General features: G+C 45.5%; 1 protein-coding gene across 4 annotated transcripts; it reads left to right on the top strand.

Annotated features, from left to right (window-relative positions):
* Positions 1-25035, top strand: Spart (spartin). 4 transcript variants are annotated; one of them, XM_041659208.1, is made up of 11 exons: positions 408-511; positions 628-828; positions 3632-3723; positions 5132-5961; positions 9106-9303; positions 11609-11785; positions 13344-13467; positions 17576-17770; positions 18139-18297; positions 18433-18523; positions 22970-25035. In XM_041659208.1, exons 4-11 carry the CDS (start codon positions 5134-5136, stop codon positions 23235-23237), a joined length of 2040 nt encoding a protein of 679 aa, XP_041515142.1. In that variant the 5' UTR covers positions 408-511; positions 628-828; positions 3632-3723; positions 5132-5133; the 3' UTR covers positions 23238-25035. The 4 variants fall into 4 exon arrangements, with proteins under 4 accessions (XP_041515143.1, XP_041515141.1, XP_041515144.1 ...); XM_041659209.1 differs by lacking the exons at positions 408-511; positions 628-828 and adding an exon at positions 1-19; XM_041659207.1 differs by lacking the exon at positions 628-828 and having other exon boundaries at positions 394-511.

Genomic DNA, 25035 nt, shown 5'->3' with positions numbered 1-25035 from the left:
GTTAGCCTGAAGATTCACGGTACTGACCATCTTCTGATGCCCTTTCTGTATATCTTGTCTGAGGAGATATCTACTCAAATACTTTATTCACTTTTAACTGTTGCTTTTATAAGTTATTGAGGTGTGTTCTTTATGCATTATAGATTCAAATAAGAAATAATGACATCTTCGCTGCTGATCCATCTCTCCAGACCCAGGCCTAGTTTTATGTGTCACAGATTTAAGACCTCTGGTGACAGACAGGTCAGGTAGGGTCCTGGGCTCCAGCCAGCGTTTGTCTCCAGATCCACAGTGCTCGACCCAGGGCTCCCCCTGGCGGCCAGAGGCTGTCATCGCCCGTCGCTCTCCGGGTCCCTTCGGCGGCCCCGGGGCGGCCGGCAGGGAGTGCGCAGGCGCGGCTCGACGTGGCCTGGGCCTGGCTGGGGCCGGAGGGTGTCAGGCCTGTGCCCGCTCTCTCAGTGGGCTCTCGGGCTCGGAGCGGACCGCTGGCGTCCGGTGCTCCTTCTGGAAGGTCAGAGTGGGCCAAAGCTCAGCTCGGCGCGGGTGTGGTGACGCGTGGGCGGGGCCGGCCACAGAGGGCGTCACGCGGGGCTTTGTGAGTCTGGACTAACCCGGGCTACGCCGCAGGCTGTGGGGGGCTGCGGCCCGCGCCACGCCGGCATCTTGCAGGGAAGCCCTTCTAACCGGAGAAGTTTCCAGAAGTCCTGCAGAGGGTATTCCAGCTAGTTCTGAAGGAGCCTTCGCCCACCCTCCACCTCTCACAGTGCTGGCCCCGGGAACGGCGCTCAGGTCCTAGATCCTCCCGCCCCAGGACGCCGCGCATCCCTGGTGCGGGTCTTCCCATTCCTGGTCCCCGCGCATCCCCCGGACCTGGTTCTCCAGTCTCGGAGTCCCCGGTCATCCATGGTGTGGGGCCTCCCATCCCTGATCCTTGCGTGTTCCGGGCGTGATTTCTTCCGTACCTGTCCCTGCTCATCCCTAGTGTGCCTCCTCCACGGTTCTCTCTCCAAACCCCACTGACTTTCTTTCTCGCTCCCCAGAGCCTAGAGCTTGCCCAAAGGTGGGCAGCTAGCTCCTAGGAGCAACAGCACTGAAGATGAACGGCGTGGGGGGGGGGGGGTTGCTCATTGAAACACACTGGTTACTGGCATCCAGCGTCTCCGAGGACCCCTGCGGCCTAACTTCGTATCTGGAAAAAGTTTTCTCTGGGAATGCGCACGGTTTTGTGACGCTGCGTTATTTATTGCGTTAGTGTACGGCTGGCTCCGTTAGTCCCATGGTTGTGATATTTCTTGACGATCCTTGAGGCTTGCTGTGTTGTATTATATATACATTAACGATCTTGCCTTCTAATTTTTATTAGATAAATTTTGTCTCGGTAAAATGACCCTCGGATATCTAAGAAATTAGCAACTGTCTTAAAGTTTACTGAAGCTATTAGGGCAGTAGAAGAATGCTCCCAGCTCCGAGGGAGTTACTCTTAGTTCGTGCTCTTTCCTGATTGTCTTGTCTTAATTGATGGCTGTGAAGGACTTGTTTGAAGCAGGAAACTTACGTACTAATGTGGATTGTGGTTTGCTGCCCATGCCTGGTGCTTTCTGAAACACACAGTTCCCTAGCAAGCCGGTATTGGCTAGGATGGTACAGGAGTCGACTAGAGGCCCAACCCAAGTATCAGTCCCCCATGTTCCCTAGCGGGATAGGAATAAGTGATGTAGTTTTGGGATCTCAGTTCTATCTGCCGACAACAGCTGATCATGGAATAGTTATTGTACACAGCGCTGAGACCGGGTCTCAGCTCTTTTCATTTTCTTTAAATACCATATAGCTGGGGTGATGAGTAAGTTAATTAGCTTTAGTTCATCATTCCATATTTTATTTTTTTTTAAAAATCAGGCAATGGAGCTCAGTAGGCAACAGGTACTTCACTTGCAGAGGACCCAAGTTCAGTTCCCAGGGCTATAACCGCCTCTAATTCCAGCCTCAGGGGATCCAGTGCCTCTGGGTACCTACACTCAGGTGCACACACCTGCCCCCTCCACATGTGCATAATTAAAAATAATAACATCTTTAAAAGATCAAAATAGTTCAAAAGTCAGACTGCACTATGATTTTGTGCCCTAGAAATGTCTACGTGTAATTTATCAGTATATAATTTAAATGACAAACTCTTCCCATTCCCCCTCTTTTGTAACAGACCAGGCATGCTGGCCTTAGAACTTCTCTTGCTATTTCCCTTAAGCACCATTGTTTGCTACGTTTTCTGTCATGGAATGGCGCCGAGTTTCCGAGGATTTCGAAACAGAATTTTACTTCTACTGGTGCAAAATGAACCACATACATACATATGAGTGTTCAGATAGCTATATTTGAAGAAGGTGACTTAAATCTTTTATTAGAATGTTTAAGTGAGCTGAAGAGATGACTCAGTGGGTAAAGAGCTAAGCCTGAGGACCTGAGTTCAGATGCCCCCAAAACCTGTAATCCCAGCCCTCCTACTGAGAGATGGAAGGGAGAGAAAGAGACTTCCTTGTCTGTGGAGCAGGGGATGGGAGTGGGGGAGACAAAAGACCCTGTCTTAGACCAGGTAGAAGATCAGGATACACACCCGGCATTGTCCTCTGACCTCCCCAGGGGCCTGGGCACGTGTCTGCCAACATTTCACACTCAGATTTGTTCACACACAGAGAAGAAGAAATAAATGTTTAAAAGTTAAAAGTCCACCATTTTTTTTTTTATTATCAAGCTAATGGAGTGTTTCATTACTTCAGATTGGTCTTCCAAAGACCTTTCTGGTTCCAGACTTTGAGAATTGAAGCATATGAAATCCTTAACAACTTTTCAATCTTCTCAAGACATATAAGTAGACACTTTTCCTCTGTTTAGTTCTCTGTTTTATTCTAAGCACACGAGCCCAGCCTGCTGCCCAGAAACCACACGCAGCCCAACACAGCCAGCCACACATGTGGCCCAGCACTATGTAGATGACTTTGCTAGAAGTTTGTACGCTTCAGAGTCCATGCCCCCTTGTGCACTAGAAAAATGAACTATAGAACGTTTGTCCTGCGGCTTCTGGGAGGAGACAGTGGCTGGGGTCTGTGGATACCTGTGGCATTGTGAAGACAGCGGGGTGGGATTCCATGGGAAGTACTGGGTTCAGTTCATTAGTAACACCGGGGTAGGGCAAATAGAGGTTTGTATATGGCCACTCGTATGTGGTAGTTCCTGAACTGGGGGCTGAGTGTGTTCTGTCTACTACCATGAAGTTGCTATGACTGGACCAGCTATTGGCCTGTCTGTTTTTCACTTCTGAGAAGTTCGACTACTCAAGTCCGTGGCCCCTTCGTTGTGTAGACAGCTATGGAAATACTCTTCTGCCCCTTGACTTTTTTTTCCTGTCCCGAGAAGCTGTAAGAGTCCAGAGTGCCCAGCACGTGTGGGCATTGAGCGTTTGCTGTGGGGCACGTTGGATTGGACATAGAAGTACAGCATAGGCTGTCTTTGGAAGACATAACACAAAGGAGGAAAATACTCCACAACTCATTTTGATACATGCCAGAATAATACTTCATTGTACTAGATAAATAAAAGCTGTCATTGAAATTTCACCTCTTTCCTTTTACTTTGTTAGTGGTTCCTGGAAAATAAAAATTAATTTTGTGGACCGCAGTGTAATCCTCCCGGACAAGGCGGCTGTGGCAAGGCTTGTATTTATTCTGTAAAGTAAGTAACTCGCCGTTCACCACGTACATAAAAAATTAAATATCCTGTAAGCCAGCCCCTCTGCTTCCTTCGAAAGGCCGCTTGGATTGGTTTCCTGACCCAGTTCTTGGTGTCTCTGTGGCTCTCAGCAGTGTGCTAACACTACTGCTTGTTTCAGCCTTGGGCATTGCAGCTGAAGTCCCACTACAGAGGTTTTAGCGCCTCCATCCTGGCACACAAACTTTCCATCCACCCGTTTTCCTGTTCCCTCAGTACGGTTTGTTGCATCATTTATTTTGCTAACGTCAAGATCCTCTATTTTCAATATTAGACACCAAGAGAAGCTGAATATGCCCTGATTACTTTATGGGTTTTGTTTGGCATGTTTTATCTGGAGTTAATAATTGTCTTGATTTTTATCTCTGTGATTTTTCATTTTTACTAATTAAATCCTGCATTCTCCCAGGGTTGTGTAAATTTTCCTTAAAACCTAGAAACACACCAGAAATTGCGGTTTTTTTATTTCCTGAATGCTTTCTGAAGTGTCTTCCAGTCTGGCTATGTCACTCTGGAAGTACCTTGCGAATTCCGTCTTCAGCCCTGGGATTAACCGTACTGCGCAAGGAACTGTCCTGAGGTCTGCCTCACACCCCTATCAGGTCCCCCAAGGCTGCTGTCCGGCTCCTGGCAGCACGGTTTAAACCTGGGATTTCTGCTTCCTCTTTTATCTGAGTTACTCCCGCTACACTTTCCACCCGTAATTTTCTCTATTCTGCATTTCAGAGCGTTTTGTCCTTCACACGGGGCCTTTTAGACAAAGTTCTAATTTTATTGCAATTTCCTGTTCAGCCTTTTATTTCATTGCTATCCATTCTGGACATTTTCTCGAACTTTATAAACATTTTCTCTCTCCACTAAGTTTACCTTCCAGCTATGTGTGATCTCTAAAAGCTAATTTCTGGGGGAGGGAAGGGTGTCCTTTTGGGCACATGCCTATCTTTTATCTTACAGATTTTTTCCCCCTTTGAGGTCAGCTGTGGGCGGGACTCTTCCTCTGGAGTCATCACCTTGTTTTTCTTTTGATTGAGACGGGATCTGGAACTCTCCTGGAGCTGACCAAGTAGACTACTAGCCTGCCAGTGAGCCCCAGGGATCCACTTCCCCAGACCTGGGGTTCCTGTGTTGGGAAGAGGTCCCCTGGAGCTTGGAGCTAAACTCTGATCCATCTCTCTAGTCCTTTTTATGGTATTTTAGGATCGGGCACATTTATTTATCAACTATAAAGTTGATCCTGAATCTTTTGTCTGAAGGATTGGGTGTGCAGTTGTGAACAGGCAGGCCCGTCCTTGAAATCTATTCGTGTGGGAAAGAGGGCCAAGCGCACAGAAAGCTAACTGGGTACTGGCAGGTGATGTTTCTTGTCTTGCAGAAATGGAGCGAGAGCCGGAAAATGGAGAACCTGCTGAGATTAAGATCATCAAGGAAGCTTACGAGAAGGCCTTTTTGTTTGTTAATAAAGGGCTGAACACGGATGAGCTAGGGCAGAAGGAAGAAGCAAAGAACTACTACAAGCAAGGAATAGGACACCTGCTTAGGGGTATCAGTGTCGCCGCAGCAGAGCCGGGGCGCTCAGGCCCTGCGTGGGAGTCCGCCAGACAGATGCAGCAGAAGATGAAAGAAACCCTTCAGAATGTCCGCACCAGGCTAGAGATCCTAGAGAAGGGCCTTGCCACGTCTCTACGGAACGACCTTCAGGATGTGCCCAAGTTATACCCAGAGTTCCCTCCTAAAGATACATGCAAGAAGTCCCCAGAGCCGGATTCCATTAGTTCAGCCCCCCAGCCTGCTGAAGTAGATGGAAGTGTCTCTGGTGCAGGTGCCACAGGCTCCACAGGTGCTGGGCCAGGTGCTGCACTTTCTGCTGGGCCCTTACCTTCGCCCAGCTGTCCCGCTGAAGCACCCCCAGCCTACACCCCCCAGGCTGCTGAGGGTCACTACACTGTTTCCTACGGAACAGACTCCGGGGAGATCTCCTCAGTGGGAGAAGACTTCTATAGGAACCATTCCCAGCCTCCCCCTCTCGAGTCCTTGGGGCTCGATGCAGACGAGCTGATTTTGATACCAAATGGAGTGCAGATCTTTTTTGTAAACCCTGCGGGAGAGGTTAGTGCTCCGTCATACCCTGGGTACCTGCGCATCGTGAGGTTCTTGGATAATTCTCTGGATACGGTTCTGAACCGCCCTCCTGGGTTTCTCCAGGTAAGCTCTTGGAAGCAATGTGTGAGTATAAGCCTGGAAACGGGTAGTGTACCTCATTTTCATTTGTTGATGTTTGTAACACAACCAGAATAAGAGCAGAATCTACAGAGTTCTAAATACATTCATGTTTGTGTGTTCTGGCATTTCCTCTCTTTAAAGTTAAAAAATCTGGTTTTGGTTTTATTTTTTTATTTTTTTTAGGACCTAAGAAAGCTATGTTTTGTCTGAAGAAGAAATGCAGTTACTTGAATTTCAAAGGGAATTTATGTGAATCATGCTAATATAAGCCCCTGAATATCCACAGACGTTATCAAGACCCACCTGGGGGTCTGGACTAGCCTAGAACCACTCTGCCAGGGGTGGTTTTACCCTTTGAGGGATCTTTTTTGACAGTGTCTGCTAGTGTTTTCATTACCAATGAAGGGTGGTAGTTACCTGGTGTAATAGAGCGGCCAGAGAATCTGCTCAGTGGCCACACAGCATAGCCCATCAGGAGGAAAATTATCCATCCCTTAACCTCAGTCGGGCGAGGCTGCGAAGCCCTGGCCTAAAGGGCTGACTAGAATGGTCCCAGAGTAAAGACTGATGAGAAGCAAAATGTGTGTCAGGGCATCGCTGTGGGGTTAGTGGGGTCTGCTGGGGTACAGTCCAGCCGCCATCTGCTGGAAAAGGGTTGCCTGTAGGTTCTGGGAGATGGGCTCTTGAAAACCAGGACGTGGTGTACATTCAGTGGGGTTGTGCTGAAGAGACATCACTGTTTAAACAAAGCGGTTGCCTGTGCCCAGAGCCAGATAAGATAATAGAACTAGGCACTGGCTGCCTGCAGTCCTAGTGCTGCTTTGCTCTTGTTCTTGTGGAAGCCAAGCTGAAAGTCGCTTAACAATGGTTGGAAGCTAATCAGAGATGTGGAAAACATTCTTGGGGCACAGTTGAAAGATTCATTACTAAACAAGAGGCATTGACTATTATCTTAAGGAGGAAGCCTTAGGGTTAACAAGAGCAGGCTCAAGACTGAGGTTAGCGGAGGGGCTGTAGAGAGTTTCTGCTGGCCTGGCCACAGTGTTGCATAGTCATGGGGCCTAAGAGCTCTCTGGGTCCTTGGCCCCAGAGGTGCAGGAAGAGAGCATCAGAAAGATGGCCGGCCCTTGGCTGCCAGAACTCAGCTGAGAAGATGCTCCGGTTCCACCAGCAGTTTGTATTTCTTACTTGATTCAATTTGGTTCTTAACATTTTACATACATTGCTTTTGGGTCCGAAATAAAAATTAGAATTGCACCCCACATTTCGTTAATTGACTGTCATTCACATATTAGCTATTTGTAGAAGTGTTCTGAAGAGTTAATGAGTGTCTACTGAATATATTTATCCTAAAAAAAAACAACAAAAATCACAGCTATCAGTTAGAAATTAAGTAAAATCTCCTATACTCTAAAAATCATTGTTAATCTGTTTATTTTCAATAAGCGGATTTTCTAATACACATTAGATAAGTATCTACTGAGTTGTTGGGTTTTTGTTGTTTAGGTTTCTGAGTTCCCTGGCATCACACCATACTTTAGAAAACACTGTAGTCAGCTCTGTTCTAATCTACCTGAATTTTACTATAGTCAAAATTGATGCATTCTGAGATAGAGAAGAAAATCCATTAAAAAATTTTGAAAATGTTTGTCAGGCCCTCTCCAGGAGTCAGCCTTGAGCATGTAGTCTTTGCGCATTTATTTTCTGCTGGTCAGCAGGGGGCGATGTGTCCGAGATCCTTTTGTTTCAGTAGATTGATAGATGGAATGATCCCTCGATCGATCCCTCGGGTTTCTTTATGGTAGATGGTGTCCTAAGGTTGGGACATTTATACTTCAGTTGCTAGAGAGTGAAATACATGACAGAGGAATACATTTAGGAGTGCTGATTTGGACAGCCAGGATAAGAAGAATGACCTTAAGTCTGAGTGTTGGGAAAAACTGACGTCCCCAGGTGGTACCGCAGCATCAGTACCCTTTGGCTTTAGTCTCAGTCCCCAGTGGCATGCAATGTTCTGCTCTGTGTCTGTCACGTCAGGGTCCCTGGACACTTGGCAAAGCATAACCTAAGCCATGTCTCTACCATAAAGGATGTGCTTAGACGCAAGCTGTGTCTCTACCATAAAGGATGTGCTTAGACGCAAGCTGTGTCTCTACCATAAAGGATGTGCTTAGACGCAAGCTGTGTCTCTACCATAAAGGATGTGCTTAGACGCAAGCTGTGTCTCTGACATAAAGGATGTGCTTAGACGCAAGCTGTGTCTCTGACATAAAGGATGTGCTTAGACGCAAGCTGCACTTGGTGGCTGTCAGTGCTGAGAACTTAAGTGCCCTGGCTGTGCCTCTGCTTTTGTTGTAGAACGACTATGGCAGACCATTTTCACAATGGAAATGATGGGGATTAATGAATGAAGAAATCGTGGCACATGTATGTGATCCGGAACTGTGCACACAAACCGGAGGCCATTCTGTTCAGTGAGAATAGCCAAACACAGAGAGCCAAGAGCCACCTGGTCTAAAGGCCGAGAGTGGAACGATGGTTACTGGAAGCCAAGGTGTATGGATGGGGTGAGAGGAGAGGGTTAATCGGTGGACACTGAGTAAGGAATGACCAGTTGTTACCATGCTTCAAGAAAAGATTTGCATCTTCACTATAAAGAAATGATAGGTTTCTGAGGATATAATATGTTTAACCAGAACATTACTGGTTACCCTGTTAATATGACAATTTTATCCTTTTATTTGCCGGTTAACAGTGAAAAGGAAAGGACCAGCCGGTTTGATAAGATGCTGTGAGGATTAAATGGATAGATAGCATCAGTACTGTACTGGAAAGTCATTTCATGCTGTAAAGGGAGCTAATTAGAATAATGAGCCCCCGGTTTGTATTAAACATCTTTTATCTAAAGCTAGTATCATCTTCAGTCAAACTCAGGAGCCCTACAGCCATAAGAAGACTGTTAGCAGGATGTTTACAGAGGTTTTTAATGCAGGAAGACCAAGGCAGAAGACGGTTTACTTATGAGGCTTGATGCTAAACTGCACCAAACCCTGACAGGTTTGCTTTTAATGTAGCAACTTCATGGCGATCCCCTCACTGACGGCCTGTTCTCCCCGACTCTTTCAGGTGTGTGACTGGTTGTACCCTCTAGTTCCTGATAGGTCGCCAGTTCTGAAGTGCACCGCGGGAGCCTACATGTTTCCAGATACCATGTTACAAGCCGCAGGGTGCTTCGTAGGGGTCGTTCTGTCATCTGAGCTCCCAGAAGATGACAGAGAGCTGTTTGAGGATCTGCTGAGGCAGATGTCTGACCTTCGGCTCCAGGTAACCAGATTCCTAGGTAAACTGACTTAAGCATGAGCACCAAAGATGTACTTCCAAAGACCCGTAACAAGCTTCAGGGAGATGAGAGTTGTCTGCCGCCGGTTGTGCAGATTGTAGGCGCTGGAGTTAAATTCACTGTGTGGTAGCTGTTAGCCTAGCTGTTACCAGCCTGCTCTGCTTGTAATTTTCTCACTGTAACACGGGGTCAGTGATAATGTCCACCTCACTGGGCAGCGGTGGGAAACGAAGCTCTCATTGACAGCTAGCAGGTGGTCATGCCCCGTGGATTGTGCCAGTTTCACCACTGTTTACAGCGGTGTAAAACTCTGAACATAATTCCGCTTTAGTAGACTTGGACATACGAGGTGTATAAATGGTATTTGAGAGAGATTTTGGTCGACACAATATTCTCATGGTGAATGAAGGCCAAATAAAACATGATACATGGTCCTAAGGAGTTGAGCTAAGTATGAGTGGTAAAGTTTCTTTTCTAAAAATTATGAGTGTTGGTGGTTACTTGCAGCTAAGCTCAGTTGACAGCATGGCAGTGTGATCTTTTGTTTTCCTTCAGTCACCAGGTATTGGGTTCTTTTATTAACCTGTTTAAACTGTGTTAGTGGCAGGGTGCCATGAGCAGGGACAAGAGAAGCTATGGATATAGCTGGGTAGCGTGTGTGTGTGTGTGTGTGTGTGTGTGTGTGTGTGTATGGGCAGTAACTTAATCAGTGATGACATAACATACAGCATCTGTGTAGATGTGTGTGTGTGCCCACGTGTGTGTATGTGAGTGTGTGCCTGTGTGTGTGCATGTGCGCAGTAACTTAACAGTGGTGACATAACACACAGCCTCTGTGTAGTATGTCACTGCCTGTGTGTCCACAGGAAAGTGTGTGTGAAGACTGGAACGTGGGTGAGTGGATCTGACCACTCCCAGCTTTACTGCTCACTTGCTGTATTAGTCACTTGCTGCTGCAACAAAACACCGGACAGAGGGACTCATGAAAGGGAATGTTGATTCTGGCTCACGCTTGGAAGATATGACCTGTCACAGGGCTGTGCATGGCAGCAGGAGCGCAAGGCAGCTGGTCCTGTATATCTACAGCCAGGAAGCAGAGAGAGATGAATGCTGGTGCTCAGACCCCTCTGCCCTTTTTATTCGGTCAGGACCCCAGCTCAAGCTGCCTAGAGTGGATCTTCCTGCCTCGGTTAGCGTGGTTCAATAATGCCTCCCAGATGTCCCCAGAGATTGGCTCCCATGGTGGTTTAAATCCCACGAGGCTGACAAGAGTAACCATCGTGCTCACTGTGGTCACGTGTAGGTGCTCACAGGCCTAGAGAAGAACACCTTTGCCCTCCCCTCTGTGGGCTCTCGCTGGCAGGCTTCAAGGAAGGACCTAAGGAGACTCCAGGCTTGCAGGACGCTGCTCTCTGTTATTTTGCTCTTTGGCTCTATTTTATTTTCATTTCTGTGCTGTTGCAGAGTGTCAGCTGTAAGCTGCAAGTATTGGCTCTGATTTTTACATTTCAGCTTTTGCTCATCCAGCAGAGTATGTGCCAGCACAATGCCTATGGCATGCAATGAGACACTTGACCCCTTCCAGCAGTACAGTGCACTTTTACATGAGCTTTGTTCATTCCTTGCCTTTGAATTCATCCTCAACTTTCTGTATATCGTCTCGTTTGTTATTGAATTAATTAAATCCCAAAGTAGCAGTATCCATTTCAAGGTAACAACGCACATGAACACCTGCTAATGGTTGCTTTTATACCTTTTCTTTTGAACTTTCCTGTCAGCCATCTTATATAACCCAAGAAACTCCAGAGGGTTAATGTTTGGTAAGGAGGTGAGAACAGTGTAGACAGGAGAAAGCAAGGTCTAGGTTGTGGCTCAGAGGGCAGAACACCTGTTCTCAAGTCTCAGGAGAGTGGATTCCAGACTGCTAAAAGCTGTACACAGTGCACTGGCATCTGTAATCCCAGCACAGCCCTGTCCAGCTTAGGGAAGCAGAGGCAGGAAGATCTCCAGGAATCCAAGATGTGCCTGGCCAAACGCCGTGCAGGAGACCCTTTAAAAGGCCGGTGGTTTGAAGGTGAGGACCAACACCCAAAACTGTCCTGTGACTGTCACATTGCTTCATGGCGTGAGCACACATGGCTGCACACATGGGTTAGCACACACAAGGGAAACCAGCAGCGGTAGTTATTTGTGCACTTAGACACTGGTGTCATGAGCACACGGTGCAGTGTACCCAGAGGAATGTCCTGCAAAGACCAGCTGAGCTAAGCCCAGTCCTTTATGCTCCAGGCAAACTGGAATAGAGCAGAAGGAGAAGATGAATTCCAGATCCCTGGGAGAGCAAGACACCCCTCTGAGCCACGGAAGGAAGCTTCTGGCACCGATATCAGGCAGTCGGGTTCTTCAGAGTCTTCAATAGACCAAGGCAGCAAGGATGCACGCCATAAAGGAAAGCGTGGGAAAAAGGCAAGTTAAAGAGGCAGTGGAGTGTGCTCCCGGTCTGACGGCCATCTGCCACAACAGCAGGTCACAGCCTGTCACAGTCCAAACAGGGCTACCTAGCATTGCTGCTCACATTGCTTTAAGACTTTGTGTCCTCTTCAGTATTTCAAAAGCTTTTTATTTTTACACTAAGGACCACATACTTTTTTTTTTAATGCTTCCTCTGCTTGTTGGCTAAGAGCTTGCTCTGGATTTGCGCTCCTTCCCCTAATAAATAATAAATAAATGGAGAATGGATTTTCTGTGAAATTGTGAAGAAGAAAGAATCATTCTGCTTTGCTCTTGTAAAACATTATCTTAATTATTCTATGTATTATTTCTTGTTGATAATTTCAAATTAAATTCTATCATATAGATTATATATCATATGTATGGAAAAGCTTAGTCCCAATATTTCCTAATATTTGCGGAACTGAACACTGCCTTGTGACTTCAGGCATCCGCTGGATCCCATGCAGACAGGGGCGCTACATACTCCTTTCCTCACAGCCTGGGCAAGAGAGGGTGGGTGGCCAGTATTTTGGGGTTTTTTTTTTTTATATCTTAACAGTGTGATGATGGTCAAGAAATTATATTTCAGAATATTGTAGTTTACATTCATTTTGTTTTGGATGATGGTAGGCACTCTCTACTGTCTATTCCTCTACACCTGTTTTTACTATTGGGTCGTTAATCTTTTTCTGCTCAGTCTCCAGGAGTTTTTATATGTTGGAGACATTGGCTCCAGTGATACAGATTTTCTTTGGGTTTTACTGGCAGGTAGTTCTTCTCCTATAAAGAAGAGTTGTTTTGTTTTTTTTTTTGGGGGGGGGGTTGTATGTGTGTCTGTGTGTATGTGTGTGTGTATGTTTTTAAATTCCACAATCCTCTTATCTTTTTTAAAGCCAAGTTCTTTGTAAACTGTTGGGCACGGAAAATCTTTGTTCTTTCCAGCTATTTTATAACACTCTGAGGTCTGTGGTTACCCTGCTTCTGGGTTCTTAGAATGGATGAACTTGGCCTTGAGTTTGGGTGTTGGCCAAACCCTTTGACGCTGTCTGTGAAGAGCTGGTGTAGTGGTGTTTCCATTTAAGTGGGATGGCAGGTCATTGTGTAGCTAGATATTCAGGTGTCAAATTGAACATTTTCTTCTACCAAAGCCAGTTCACTTAGATACATCCTTCCTTACTGGCGGAGTCATCTAATCTTTAACTCTGACAGTACCACAGTCGTGCAACTTTGAGGGGTGACGGCCGTGTGACACAGGTCACGAGCTGGTGGGAGGAGGACATGGCTAGCTTGACTCTGATTTAGTAGATGCTGTGTTGGAGTTGTATTTCTACCTAGAGCTCATCAGTGGGAGCTTGTTTAAGACCAAAGCCTTTTCAGTTTTGTGGCAATTCTGGTTTTCTCTTCTTATTAACAAGGTGGATGCTTTCCCTCGCTTCAGCTAGTGTTTGTTGACAGTCTGTTATATAATGCTCTCCTTTCTTTCCTTTGTACTTCACTAATCTTTACATTTTGAACCATTTTTACTGTTTAGACTAAAGATACTCCAAGTGAAGAAGTTAATTTGAGTCAGATTGTGCCCTGTGAGCCAAGTTCAGAAGAAAAGTCGAAAGAACTGCCTGAATGGAGCGAGAAAGTGGCCCACAACATTCTGTCAGGTACCCAGAGCTGTTCGTCAGCCCCCATGGTGTCAAACCTTGAGCCAGTAAAAGTGTTGTTTATGGATTTTTATATATTAAATAACAGATTAGAAATACTGACTGACAGGTGGAAGGACGGGGCTTCCGAGAAGGCAGCACATTGCTGTGTAAGAGTGTGTTCTTCCAGGGATCCCTCAGCTATCAAAGAGATGTGAGCATAAATCATGTCCTGTCTCGTGTGTTCTCATCCTTTCTCCTTCCCCCAGTGTCATGTTCTGGGGTTCATGCCCTCTAACCCCATGTTAAAGCAGCAACTCCCAAAATCACAAAATAGAAGGTGGGGTCTTTGAACAGCCACTGGGTTGTGAGGGAGGAGTCTTTGTGATCGAGATTGGTTCTTCATTGAAGGGGCCCTGGAGGCTGCCCTGCTTCCGGTGCCATCAGGAGTGCCTCGCCAGCACCCCAGTCCTAGCTTTCCAAGAAGCAAATCTCTGCTACTTATCAACTGCAATTTTGCAGTGTTTGTTACGGCAGCAAAGTCTAAGATGCTTCCTTCCCAAGAGAGTGAAAAATTGCTCACTTGTCTTTAAAACTGTAGTAGCTTTCTGCTGCTATGGCAAAATACCAGAGACCTCTGTAAAGCCAAAAAGGTTGTCTTGTGGCTCAGGAGGCAGCAGTCCCTGGGTGGGTACTCTCGCATAAGACTGACAGAACAGGAGAAGATGAGAAATGGGGAGCAGCAGCCGCAGGGCCTAGGGCCCTATACTTCCCTTTGAGGTAATAATGCTTGACCTAAGGGCCTGTTAGGTCCCCAGTATCTCCCACCAGCACCCTGACCTCACGCAGCCTTCAGGCCACAGAGAACTGTCCTTCATTCACACAACTAATAATTTGATGGGCTTCAGGATGATGGGGTGCTTAGATAGGTCACTTACAGGCTTGGGACCCCCATAAAATATGAGAAGAGAAAACACACGTAACTGGGGACTCAGTAGCCCCTCATGTGCCATTACTCTCCTTTATCTAGATTTTGAATATCAAGGCCAAAATATGGAAACATCAGTGTTCTAAAGTTATTTCTTATGATAAAATAATTGAAAATGTATCAGGAAGTCAGATCTGTTTCCCCTCGGGTCTCCATTCCCTTCTACCAGGGGAAGAAGCCATGGTTTGTGTTTTCTATTTTAGTACAAGTACAAATGGCTGATTTCCTTAAGTCAGTAAAAGTGAAGAATAGTCCAGAAACTGTAGTGTTAAGTTTGATCTAGAACAGTCCAGAAACTGTAGTGTTGGGTTTGATCTAGAGCAGTCCAGAAACTGTGGTGTTAGGATTGATCTAGAATAGTCCAGAAACTGTAGTGTTGGGTTTGATCTAGACAAGTCATAGTTACCACCTACCTTTCATTAACTTAGCAAGCATTCATCTTTTTCTGTCTGTCAGCATTACTGCGGGCAAACCATGCAGCCGTGACTAGAAATAATTGATATTTATCACCACACGTGTGCATAAAGGATCTAAGGCAGTGCCATTGAGCACCGTGTTTGTCACTGGCTATGTTGTCTCTGGGTTCACCCTGACTGTATCATGTTCTCGCTTGGTGACAAGGCCTTGAGTATCCAGGTCTGGCTTCCCTCCCATAGAGCAGTGACTTTTCATGGATCTCATTTCCATATTTCATAGTCACAAAAGAATATTCCTTTTTGTTTCTTATAGTTTCATAAAATCCTAATTATAGACTTATTTGTTCTGTTTATATTTTGTGATTTTTTTCAGTGTTGGTTCTTCAAATTCATCTTTTTAAATTTTTTTAAAAAAGAGAAAACAAACTATCTTTTATTTCATTTTACATACCAATCCAGATCCCACTCCCTCCCCACCTCTCATCCCCTCCACCTACCCCCCACCCCACCTCCCTCCACTCCTAAAGAGGGAAAAGCACATTGCTTTGGGGAAGGTCCAAGGCCCTCCCCATTATGTCTAAGCTGAGCAAGGTATCCATCCAAAGAGAACAGGTTCCCAAAAAGCCAGTACAAGCAGAAGAGATAAATCCTGGTGCCACTGCCAGTGGCCCCTCAGTCTACCCCAGCCATGCAACTGTCTTCCATATTCAGAGGAACTAGTTTGGTCCTATAATGATTCTGTCCCAGTCTGGCTGGAGTTGGTGAGCTCCTATTAGCTCAGGTAAACTGTCTCAGTGGGTGTCCCTATCGTGGTCTTGATCTTTGCTCATATTCTCACTTCTCCCACTCTTCAGCTGGACTTTGGGAGCTCAGTCCAGTGCTCCTCTGTGGGTGTCTGCCTCTGTTTCCATCAGTTGTTGGATGAAGGTTCTAGGGTGATATTTAAGATGTTCATCAGTCTGACTACAGGGAAGTCGAGATCAGGTCCCCTCTCCTCTATTGCTTAGGGTCTTAGCCTGGGTCATCCTTGTGTATTCCTGGGAATTTCTCTAGAGCCATGTTTCTTGCTAACCCCATAATGACTTCCTCAATCAAGATCTCTTTCCTTGCTCTCATCTCTGTCCTTCCTCCATCTCGACTGTCCCATTCCCTCAAGTTCTCCTCGCCCCTCCTCTTCCCCTTCTACCCTCTCTTCCCCCCATCCCCTGCTCCTGATTTTGTCAGGCGTTCTTGTCTGTTTTAACTTTCCCACATTCAGCTTTATATTTTTTCCAGACTTTTCAGTTTTCAACCTCAAGTCAGGAACTCTAGACACATACTTTGTGTGTGTGTGTGTGTGCACATGTGTGTGTTCAGTATCCCTGGAGGCCACAAGAAGGCAACATGTCTGGAGCTAGAGTTGGAGTTGTCCTAAGTCACCAGGAATGGGCGCTAGGAACAAACTCAGGCCTTTTAGAAGAGCAGCATTCTCTTAACTGCTGGCTGTCTGTTCCCACCCCATCTCAGGATGGCCATCCTCAGGCCTTTGTTCTTCCTGGACTCTCCTCACCAGGGTGGTAACTGGTCCTTGAGGGAGAGCAGAAAAAGAAAGCTTTCTAATTAGTTACTGCAACCTACTCTGAGCTGTTGCTACTCTGAATAAATAACTGTGGTTGTCACGTGTCCGCGCACTGTTTCCTGCCACAGATCTGGATCTGGAGAGAGTGAATGTGTTTAGGAGCCTTATGTTCTAGAGCTGGCTGTAGAGGAGATGTAAACTGTAAGCTTCTGAGAGGAGGAGGGTGCTCCTCTTGCTTCTTTGTATTTCTCTAGCCCCCACCTACACACATATACACATTGTCCTCTGGCTGAAGACCTCTCTCCCCCTATACAAGGCTCTGCCTTCTTGATGTCTCGGTGGCAACAGCTTTTCTAGTTCAGTCTGTGGGAAGCATTAGTAGAGCCGAGGATGGGCCCACACCCCAGAGACAGCTGCAGGCCAGGCTGCTCCCGAATCTTCCTGGGTGCTCATGCTCCTGTCATTAGGTTCAGCAGGACATAGGACTGAGAGAACACGGTCCCCACCCAGTTAATGCTTGGGGCTAAAGCAGGCAAGAGTCCCAGAAACCAGGTTCTTTGGTTTCTGCCTTGAATTGTCTTTCTCAGGATTTCATTAGGACCAGTGTTGCCTAAAGTAAGGTAGAAAGGACAAGAATGCCTCATTCCTCCAGCCTTAATGACCTCAATTCAGGAGTCAACATCAGGATTTGATCATAGAAAAGTGTGATTAGCAGCAGATTCCTACATATTGTTATACAGTCCAGAGTAATATAGGATTCTGGTCCAGAAAGATGTGTAGCCTAAGTAAAAGGCCTAGTTAGAAAGGGCTTCAGTCAGACCACAGATGGCTCAGTGGTTAAAAGCACTGGCCACTTTGCAGAGGACCTGGGTTTCATTCCCAGTATCCTCATGGTGACTCACAAACACCTATAACTTCAGTTCTACGGAGTCTTCCACCCTCTTCTGGCCTCTCTGGGTACTGCATGCATGTAGTGCACATACATTCAGGCAAACACATAAAATAAAAATAAGATTTGTTTCAGGGAGAAGCTGCAGGTGTGCAGTTGGCATGCCCATGGCCCGTGTAGGATCTACTACTGAACCTTGTTTTATGCTCTTGTTATTAAAGGATTTAAAGACATAACTAGCCATAACCGCTGCAATTTTAAATTTCCCTTAAAAAAAGGTGCTTCCTGGGTGAGCTGGGGTTTAGTCAAAGGTGCTGAATTTACTGGCAAAGCCATCCAAAAAGGAGCTTCTAAACTCCGAGAGCGCATCCAACCAGAGGAAAAACCGGTGGAAGTGAGCCCAGCTGTCACCAAGGGCCTCTACATAGCGAAGCAGGCAACTGGAGGGGCAGCGAAAGTCAGCCAGTTCCTGGGTGAGTGCCTGCGCTTCCTCTGGGCTGGGCCCAGAGGCTCCATGGCTCCACAGGGAGAGTATGGATGACGTGGCTCCCCTCCCCCACAGTGCATCCGTCTGTCTGTCTCCCCGAAGTTTGTTTTTATAGGGTCACACCAGTTTTCAGTGGACTCCCCTTAAATTCGGTAAAAATGGGAGTGGGTGGTTTTCTTTCTAACAGAAGTCTGTCCGAGAGGCAGGGTTTCCAGAGATGTAGCAACAGCTAACAGAGACAGTGGCAGTCACGCAGAAATGCAGTCGGGGATGGTTGTTTGAGAACTTTGCTTGAGGCAGGTGGTAACATCAAGAGAGCAGTTTCTCTGAGCCTTTTGTCTGTGGTTGGGTTAGTTGATGGCGTCTGCACAGTAGCAAATTGCGTTGGCAAAGAGCTCGCTCCGCATGTCAAGAAGCATGGAAGCAAACTCGTTCCAGAATCTCTTAAGAGAGACAAAGATGGGAAGTCCACTCTGGATGGTGCCATGGTTGTGGCCGCGAGTAGTGTTCAAGGTAACAAACAGCCCTGGGTTTATTTTGTTATTTTGTTTTTATTTTTGTTGTGTTCCTGGAAGGGCACTGAGCTACCTGAGACACTCAGGCAGGCTGTGTACCTTAGATGAGACTGACTTTTAAATACCTTTACAGGATTTTCAACTGTCTGGCAGGGCTTGGAGTGTGCGGCTAAATGCATCGTCAGCAATGTGTCTGCAGAAACCGTACAAACCGTCAGATACAAGTAAGTGTGGCTTCATTTTAGAGATAAATAAGTCTCCTGTATCATCAGCTCAAAAAAGCAATCCATGACGCTTAAGATTTATGTCCTTACTTAAATTTCTGATGAGCGTACTTTTTACTCACTGTTTCCTAAATAGGATAGAATGTTAGTCTGCTGCTGATTGAACTCCTGTGGCTTTGATTTATGCTGCTAATTGTTATAAATGTTCATTAATGCAAAGAATATGTTTAATTTTTAACTACATAATTTTGATGGAAGTGTTTGCTTGAAGGAAAAGATAAAGACTTGATTGGATTGGAGGCCCCGCATTAGCATTGGCTCATCAGAGTGCCGTGACGACCGAGTCATGGTTCCCGCTGCACATTTATATTGAACTAGAGACGCTGTCTGTTTCACACGGTCAGTAGACAGGACAGAAATGGGTTTGCACAGTTGGTGGCATGATCTCCTCCTTTGGCTTTGAGATCCCTGGAGAGAGTTGACTTCAGTGTGCCCTGCTTAGCTGCGGTTAGACTCTCCGACCCCTTCACCTTAGCAGGTGACCTAAAGCTTGCTTCCAACTCATAGCCAGTGTCTTTATCACAGGAGGCCCCTCAGATCTGTGTCCAGCTATTGATGGTGAGACACAGTGGGAACGGCACATGGAAGCACAGGAAGGCAGAGACTTTACTCCAGAACCCCACCCTGTGTGCAGGCAGCAGGGTACTCAGCCAGGGGGCGGCATGCCAAAGAGCAGAAGAAAGAGGGCCTTTGGGGCAGAGGTGGGATAGGCTGGCTGCTTTAGAGAAACCGTGAAAGGGGAAGTCACTCACAGGACTGTGGTGTCAGCATTGGGTTTTGTAGTGGTCAGCACTTGTGTAGTCGAGGGAAGCAGTCGAGCCAGTGAGAGGAATGAGTCAACTGTGTCCCCAACAGGCTACGTAAGGGTTACTAGTTTAAACTAGGCCAAAGGTGGCGGGATATACCTGGTTCCAAACATTTGAGAAACAAATACTTTTTAACAGTGTTATTAAAGAATAAATTTAAGTTGCTGGCTTTTGGGTGTCTTCTTTGTTTACATTAGACCCTCTGACTAGGACATCTTTAGAGTCACTTTATTGTCCTTCAGTTGTGGTGTTTGTCCATGAAGTGTAACTGAAGTGCTCGTTTACTAAAAAGTAAAAATAAATAAATAAATAGAAATTAGACTGTATCTTAACCAGATCCATGCATTTGAAGAGTTTTGAGCAGTACATTTGGAGTTGAAGTGCAATAAAGGGCTGAGTGGTTAATTACCTAGGAAGAGAGGAATAGGCGTCTATTAGGAGAATTGTGGGTAAGGGCTATTAGAGCCAATAAATGAGGACATATTAAAAATTAAACACAGCAAGTGAAAGCCCCATAATTCCTTACTTAGGAATTTTCTAAGTGATTTCAAATATATATTTTTATGAGCTTGAAGTGCAGAGGCAGGGAGAGTTGGCCAAGGTCTTATGATCATAGTATCTGATGTCATTTCCTGACTCCCAGGTGGGTGAGTTTCCCACAGTGTAGCAGTTCTCTCAGTCTGAAGAACAAGTCAAGAGACCAAGACACTCATTTAACACATCAAGGACGGTGTAGCTTTTAGAAGTGCATTGCACACAGAACTAACCTGTTCTGTGAGGTATCCGACTGCTGAGCAGGAGTGTTCCAGCTATTCGGAGATGGGCATCTATGCTTCTGATGATTTCCTGCTCTTGAAGACAGCACCAAATCTGTGTGGCCCCCACAGTGATGGAAAGTGTCCTCCAGGAAATGTTCTACTGTCCTTTCATCTTCTCAGACTTGGCTTTAAAGACTTCCTGCTTATCATTGCTAGAGGGTTATGGTCACTTTTCCATGCTGAAGCCCACACTTCATTCTTTTATTGAGTCATAGCTGGTGGGTCGGCTGAGAACTCCCTCGGCTGTGGGGTCTCTTCTACAAGGCAGCCAACCCTTCGCGATGCTGAGGGTCGCAGAAAGCAGTTACAGGAAGCTTTTCTGCTTATGTCTAATAAGGAAATCCACATTGCAGGGTGATTTGACTGACTGTGGGTTCTATTGTTTGTAATTACTAATTCCCTGCTGAGGAAAGGCTTGGGGAGCCACCTAAGCCACAGGAAGCTATTTGGACTGACAGCACTGGGTTGGAGAAGCCAGGGTGTTGCAAGTCTGTTGTGGTCAGTCGGGCTGCAGTAGATTCCTTAAAGCAAAAGGCAGATCAGTGTTTGTATAAAATGTCAAGGGCTGGCCCTTAGTGCCAACCAGCCACCTGCGCTCGGTGCTGCACAATGGAAGAAGATAACTGACTCCTGACCTCCTCACACTGGCGCGCGCACACACACACACACACACACACACACACACACACAAATAAATGAATAAATGTATTAAGTCCAGAGGTGACAGCTCTCTCCATGAGATTTCCTGTGTAGGGGATTTGAACCTTGGCTTTGGTTGTTGTATAGGCAGGGCTTTGTGGATCAGCAAAGCTTTAAAAGTGATGTACCTCACCAGGGTAAGGGTAAAATTGCAGAGGGGAGGAGTATTGTGGCATCCTTGTAGTGTTCAGATTAGTTCCTCAGAGCTGCAGTGTTAAAGACTTACTAGCACCGTCAATATTAAGTACTTGTGTATACTTTTATAATTTTTTATGTATTTTACTATGCATTTTTCATTGCTCTATATTAATTGTGCACAATAGTAAATTTCATTATTACATATCCATGTATGTAAATGATGCACACCTATATTGCCCTTTCTGTCCCCCTTTTCTTCTCTCATATCCCGAATAGACTCTACTTTTTTTTAAAAATATTTATTTATTATGTATACAATATTCTGTCTGTGTGTATGCCTGCAGGCCAGAAGAGGGCACCAGACCTCATTACAGATGGTTGTGAGCCACCATGTGGTTGCTGGGAGTTGAACTCAGGACCTTTGGAAGAGCAGGCAATGCTCTTAACCGCTGAGCCATCTCTCCAGCCCTAGACTCTACTTTTTACTCTAGAATTTTCCACCCACCTCAGATTTCATGTGTAAGAGAAACAATCCGGCAGTGGTCTGTGTGACAGCGGCTTCTTTCACTGAACATGGTTCTGCTCACTTCCCTTCTAATGACAACGTTTCACCTCCTTGTTGCTGAGTTAGCTGGATCGTGTGCATAGCTCACTTGTTTTCTTTTATCCATTCAGCCAGTGATGCTCACATAGGTGATTCTGTCACTTGATTACTGCAAAAAGCAGTGATCAACATGGGTGTGCAGTTGACTGTATGGTGACCTGTTGCATGCTGGGTGAAGAATCTGAGACAAGTCAGGCATAATGGTACCTGCCTGTAATGCCAACAATGGAAGGCAGAGGCAAGAGGGTTGAGCTTGCAGTAAGCTTGGTCCATGCAGGAAGGAGGGCTGGGGAGGAGGAGTTGGGGGAGATAACACCGTAAGTGATCATATCATTCATTCATGAAACACTTACTGGATGCCAGACTCTCAGAAGCATAGGGTACATTTATGAACAAAGCAAAGATTTCCCTCTGCAGTGGGGTTTATATTTAGTGAGATAAACAAAGATGTTAACAGTTGCCATTAATACGTCCTGTATAGACAACGGTGAGCTATGGAGGGAGAAAGGGCAGTCAGATAGAATTGGTTGTCAGTGAGGCAGGGTGCATGGGCCATCTAAGCAGGTTAGAACTAAGAAAGTGTCAGGGACTGCTCAAGGCACGTGAGGCATCAAGTCGTGACATGTCTGGACAGACAGACAGAACAGCAGAGGTCCAGGGCTTCTGTGTATTTTGCAGGTTCTAAAGACAGCAGATGGCCAGTGAGTTGGCAGTGGAGTGGTGTGCCAGGAGAATGTCACAGGATCTCTACTTAAAGGCAAATCAAACGCTTGTGGGTTAAGGAGCATTTGTGATGTCTGAGGTTCAGTGTTCCTTAGATGCTCGTGAGTTAAAGGGCATTTGTGATGCCTGAGGTTCTGTGTGCTGTAGATAGATGCTCATGGTTTAAGGGCATTTGTGATGCCTGAGGTTCTGTGTTCCTTAGATGCTCATGGTTTAAGGGCATTTGTGATGCCGAAGGTTAGTTGTCCTGTAGATGCTGTATTAAGGAGCATCTACATTTGTTACTTTGAGAAGTGAAGTAGAGATTTAAACAAATGATTAACAATGTTTATTTTATTTTATGTTTAGGGATTTTTTTCACCAATTTTTTTATTACCGTTGTAGCTAGTCTTTTATCTTCACACACACTTTTTTTTTTTTTTTTTTTTTGCTAAAAGGGCAGCTTTGTAATTGGTTTTTATTCTCTCCCATGTCTTTACTTATTAACTAAATTGAAACCGTTTTCAGTTTTGCTTTCAAGAATGGCACAGAAGACATGATTTCAGGAGAATGTTTTCAAAAATTTTATGCCATTCTTGCCCTTTTTGTTTTTCCAAAGGTATGGGCACAATGCAGGAGAAGCTACACACAACGCGGTGGACTCCGCTATCAACGTTGGCCTCACCGCCTACAATATCGACAACATCGGCATCAAAGCCATGGTGAAGAGAACCGCAAAGCAGACGGGGCACAGGCTCCTTGAGGACTACCAGATCATTAACAGCTCTCAGAAGGAAAGCCAGGGAGGAGCAAGCGCAGATGTGGGCGGAAACACAGAAAAGCAGGAGGAGGAAGAGGAGAAAGGAGCAAAAAAGAAGGATAAATAACAGGAGTTCTGGGAGTGACCTTCACCAAAGCCTTACCAGATGGAGTGTGGGAGACAGCAGACGTGGATTCTCCACACAAGGAGCAGTGTTTTCTGTGTGTTCATTCCTACAAAATGACTGTCAGAAACTTGGGGCATGTATCCACTCACAAGAAAAATAATCAGTATTCTTACATCTGGCCTAGAAATATGCAGTCTATAGTCTCAGTGAGTTTATTTCCCTTAAATGTGGCTCAAATATTTTTGCAGTTAAAATAAAGCTTATTATATATGTTACTTAAACCTAATGTCAATCTATTTTTATATGTGCTGCCTTCAGAAAACAACGTAGGAAACCATACAAATGATGTTCACAGCCACATGAAGTCTCTTTATGCTGGGAATGAGTGACCTAACGTCAGTGCCTCTTTCTTGCACTAATTGTGGGCCTTTGAGATACCCTACAGAATTTTCAGCATATAAAGCTAAATAAAACCATGATCTTAAAGCGTGTTCTCAGATAACATTTTAGAAGTCTTTCTTACACAGGAAGGAGCCTGACCGTGAAGTGCCATGCAGTTCTGCAATGCTAGCTCTTATCTGCTAGACCTCCTCTCTGCTAGGAACCAAAATGGCCTTTTGATTTAACCCGAAGAAAAGGTTTCTTCAAGTCTTTAGGATTGAGAGTATGCAATTTTTTGAGAGAATGATTTGTATTAATTCTTTGAGGATTTTGTACATGTATGAAACTGTTTTGATTATATTCTCCCCTAACTCCTCCTAGGCCCACCCTCACCCCTCCTCCCAACTTCACACTCTTATGTTTTAAATAACCGGAGTAGTCTGGTCTGTGCTGCCCATGTGCTCATGGGGTGGGGCCATGCACCGGAGCATCTGCCAGGGACCACACCCCTAAAGAAAACCAACTCTCCCTCCCCAGAAGCCATTAACTGTCAATAGCTCCTCAGCTCGGGCTGGGGGTTTGTGAGACCTTGCCTGTTCCATGCTGGGGTGTTAGGTGGTTTATGTTGTGGAGGCAGCCCCAGTGGTGAGTGTCTGAGCCCTGTCGTATCCAGATGTCATTCAGCCAGTCTCCCTGGACTTCTGACTCTTATGGTGTTTGCACCCCCTCTTCCCCCATGTTCCAGAGCCTTGGGAGGGGTGTGGTATTTTGAAGTATGATTAATATTCTATTAAATTTTGAAGTCGTTGTCAGTGGCTTTAAGAAATCATGTTTCCATATCTGCTTCTGTAAATTTTTCCTAAATTTGCAGAAAGTAAAACATAAACATTGCACTTACTGATAGTAATATGTTTCACTCAGTCATTAGAGTTTATACTAAAAGCCAGTAAGTGATTTAAAAGTGATTTAAACCAGCCGGGCGGTGGTGGCGCACACCTTTAATCCCAGCACTCGGGAGGCAGAGGCAGGCGGATCTCTGTGAGTTCGAGACCAGCCTGGTTTACAAGAACTAGTTCCAGGATAGGCTCCAAAACCACAGAGAAACCCTGTCTCGAAAAAAACCAAAAAAAAAAAAAAAAGTGATCTATACCTATTCCTATCAAGGTAAAGAATATGGAGTCCTTTGGTGGGTAGTTCCCGCTTCAGCGGAAGGCAGGATAGACATTTGATGATATTCTTTAAGCTACAAATATGTAATTAAATACCCCATGGTTATTTTATTATTTTGTTGACTTTTAAAGGTTGATAATGGTTTATATATTATGTCTACTATAATCATTTCTGAACCTGTAGTTGACTACCTTTAGATTTATTAATTGGTTAATGAATGTGCTTTGAGAATAAAATGATCTCTGAA

This window comes from Microtus oregoni, unplaced genomic scaffold, assembly GCF_018167655.1.
Source record: "Microtus oregoni isolate MIOR12 unplaced genomic scaffold, Mior012 000010F_ref0000083, whole genome shotgun sequence".
Taxonomy (NCBI): Eukaryota; Metazoa; Chordata; class Mammalia; order Rodentia; family Cricetidae; genus Microtus; species Microtus oregoni.
The sequence above is the reverse complement of the archived record's forward strand: the minus strand, read 5'-3'. Positions and strand labels throughout refer to the sequence as shown.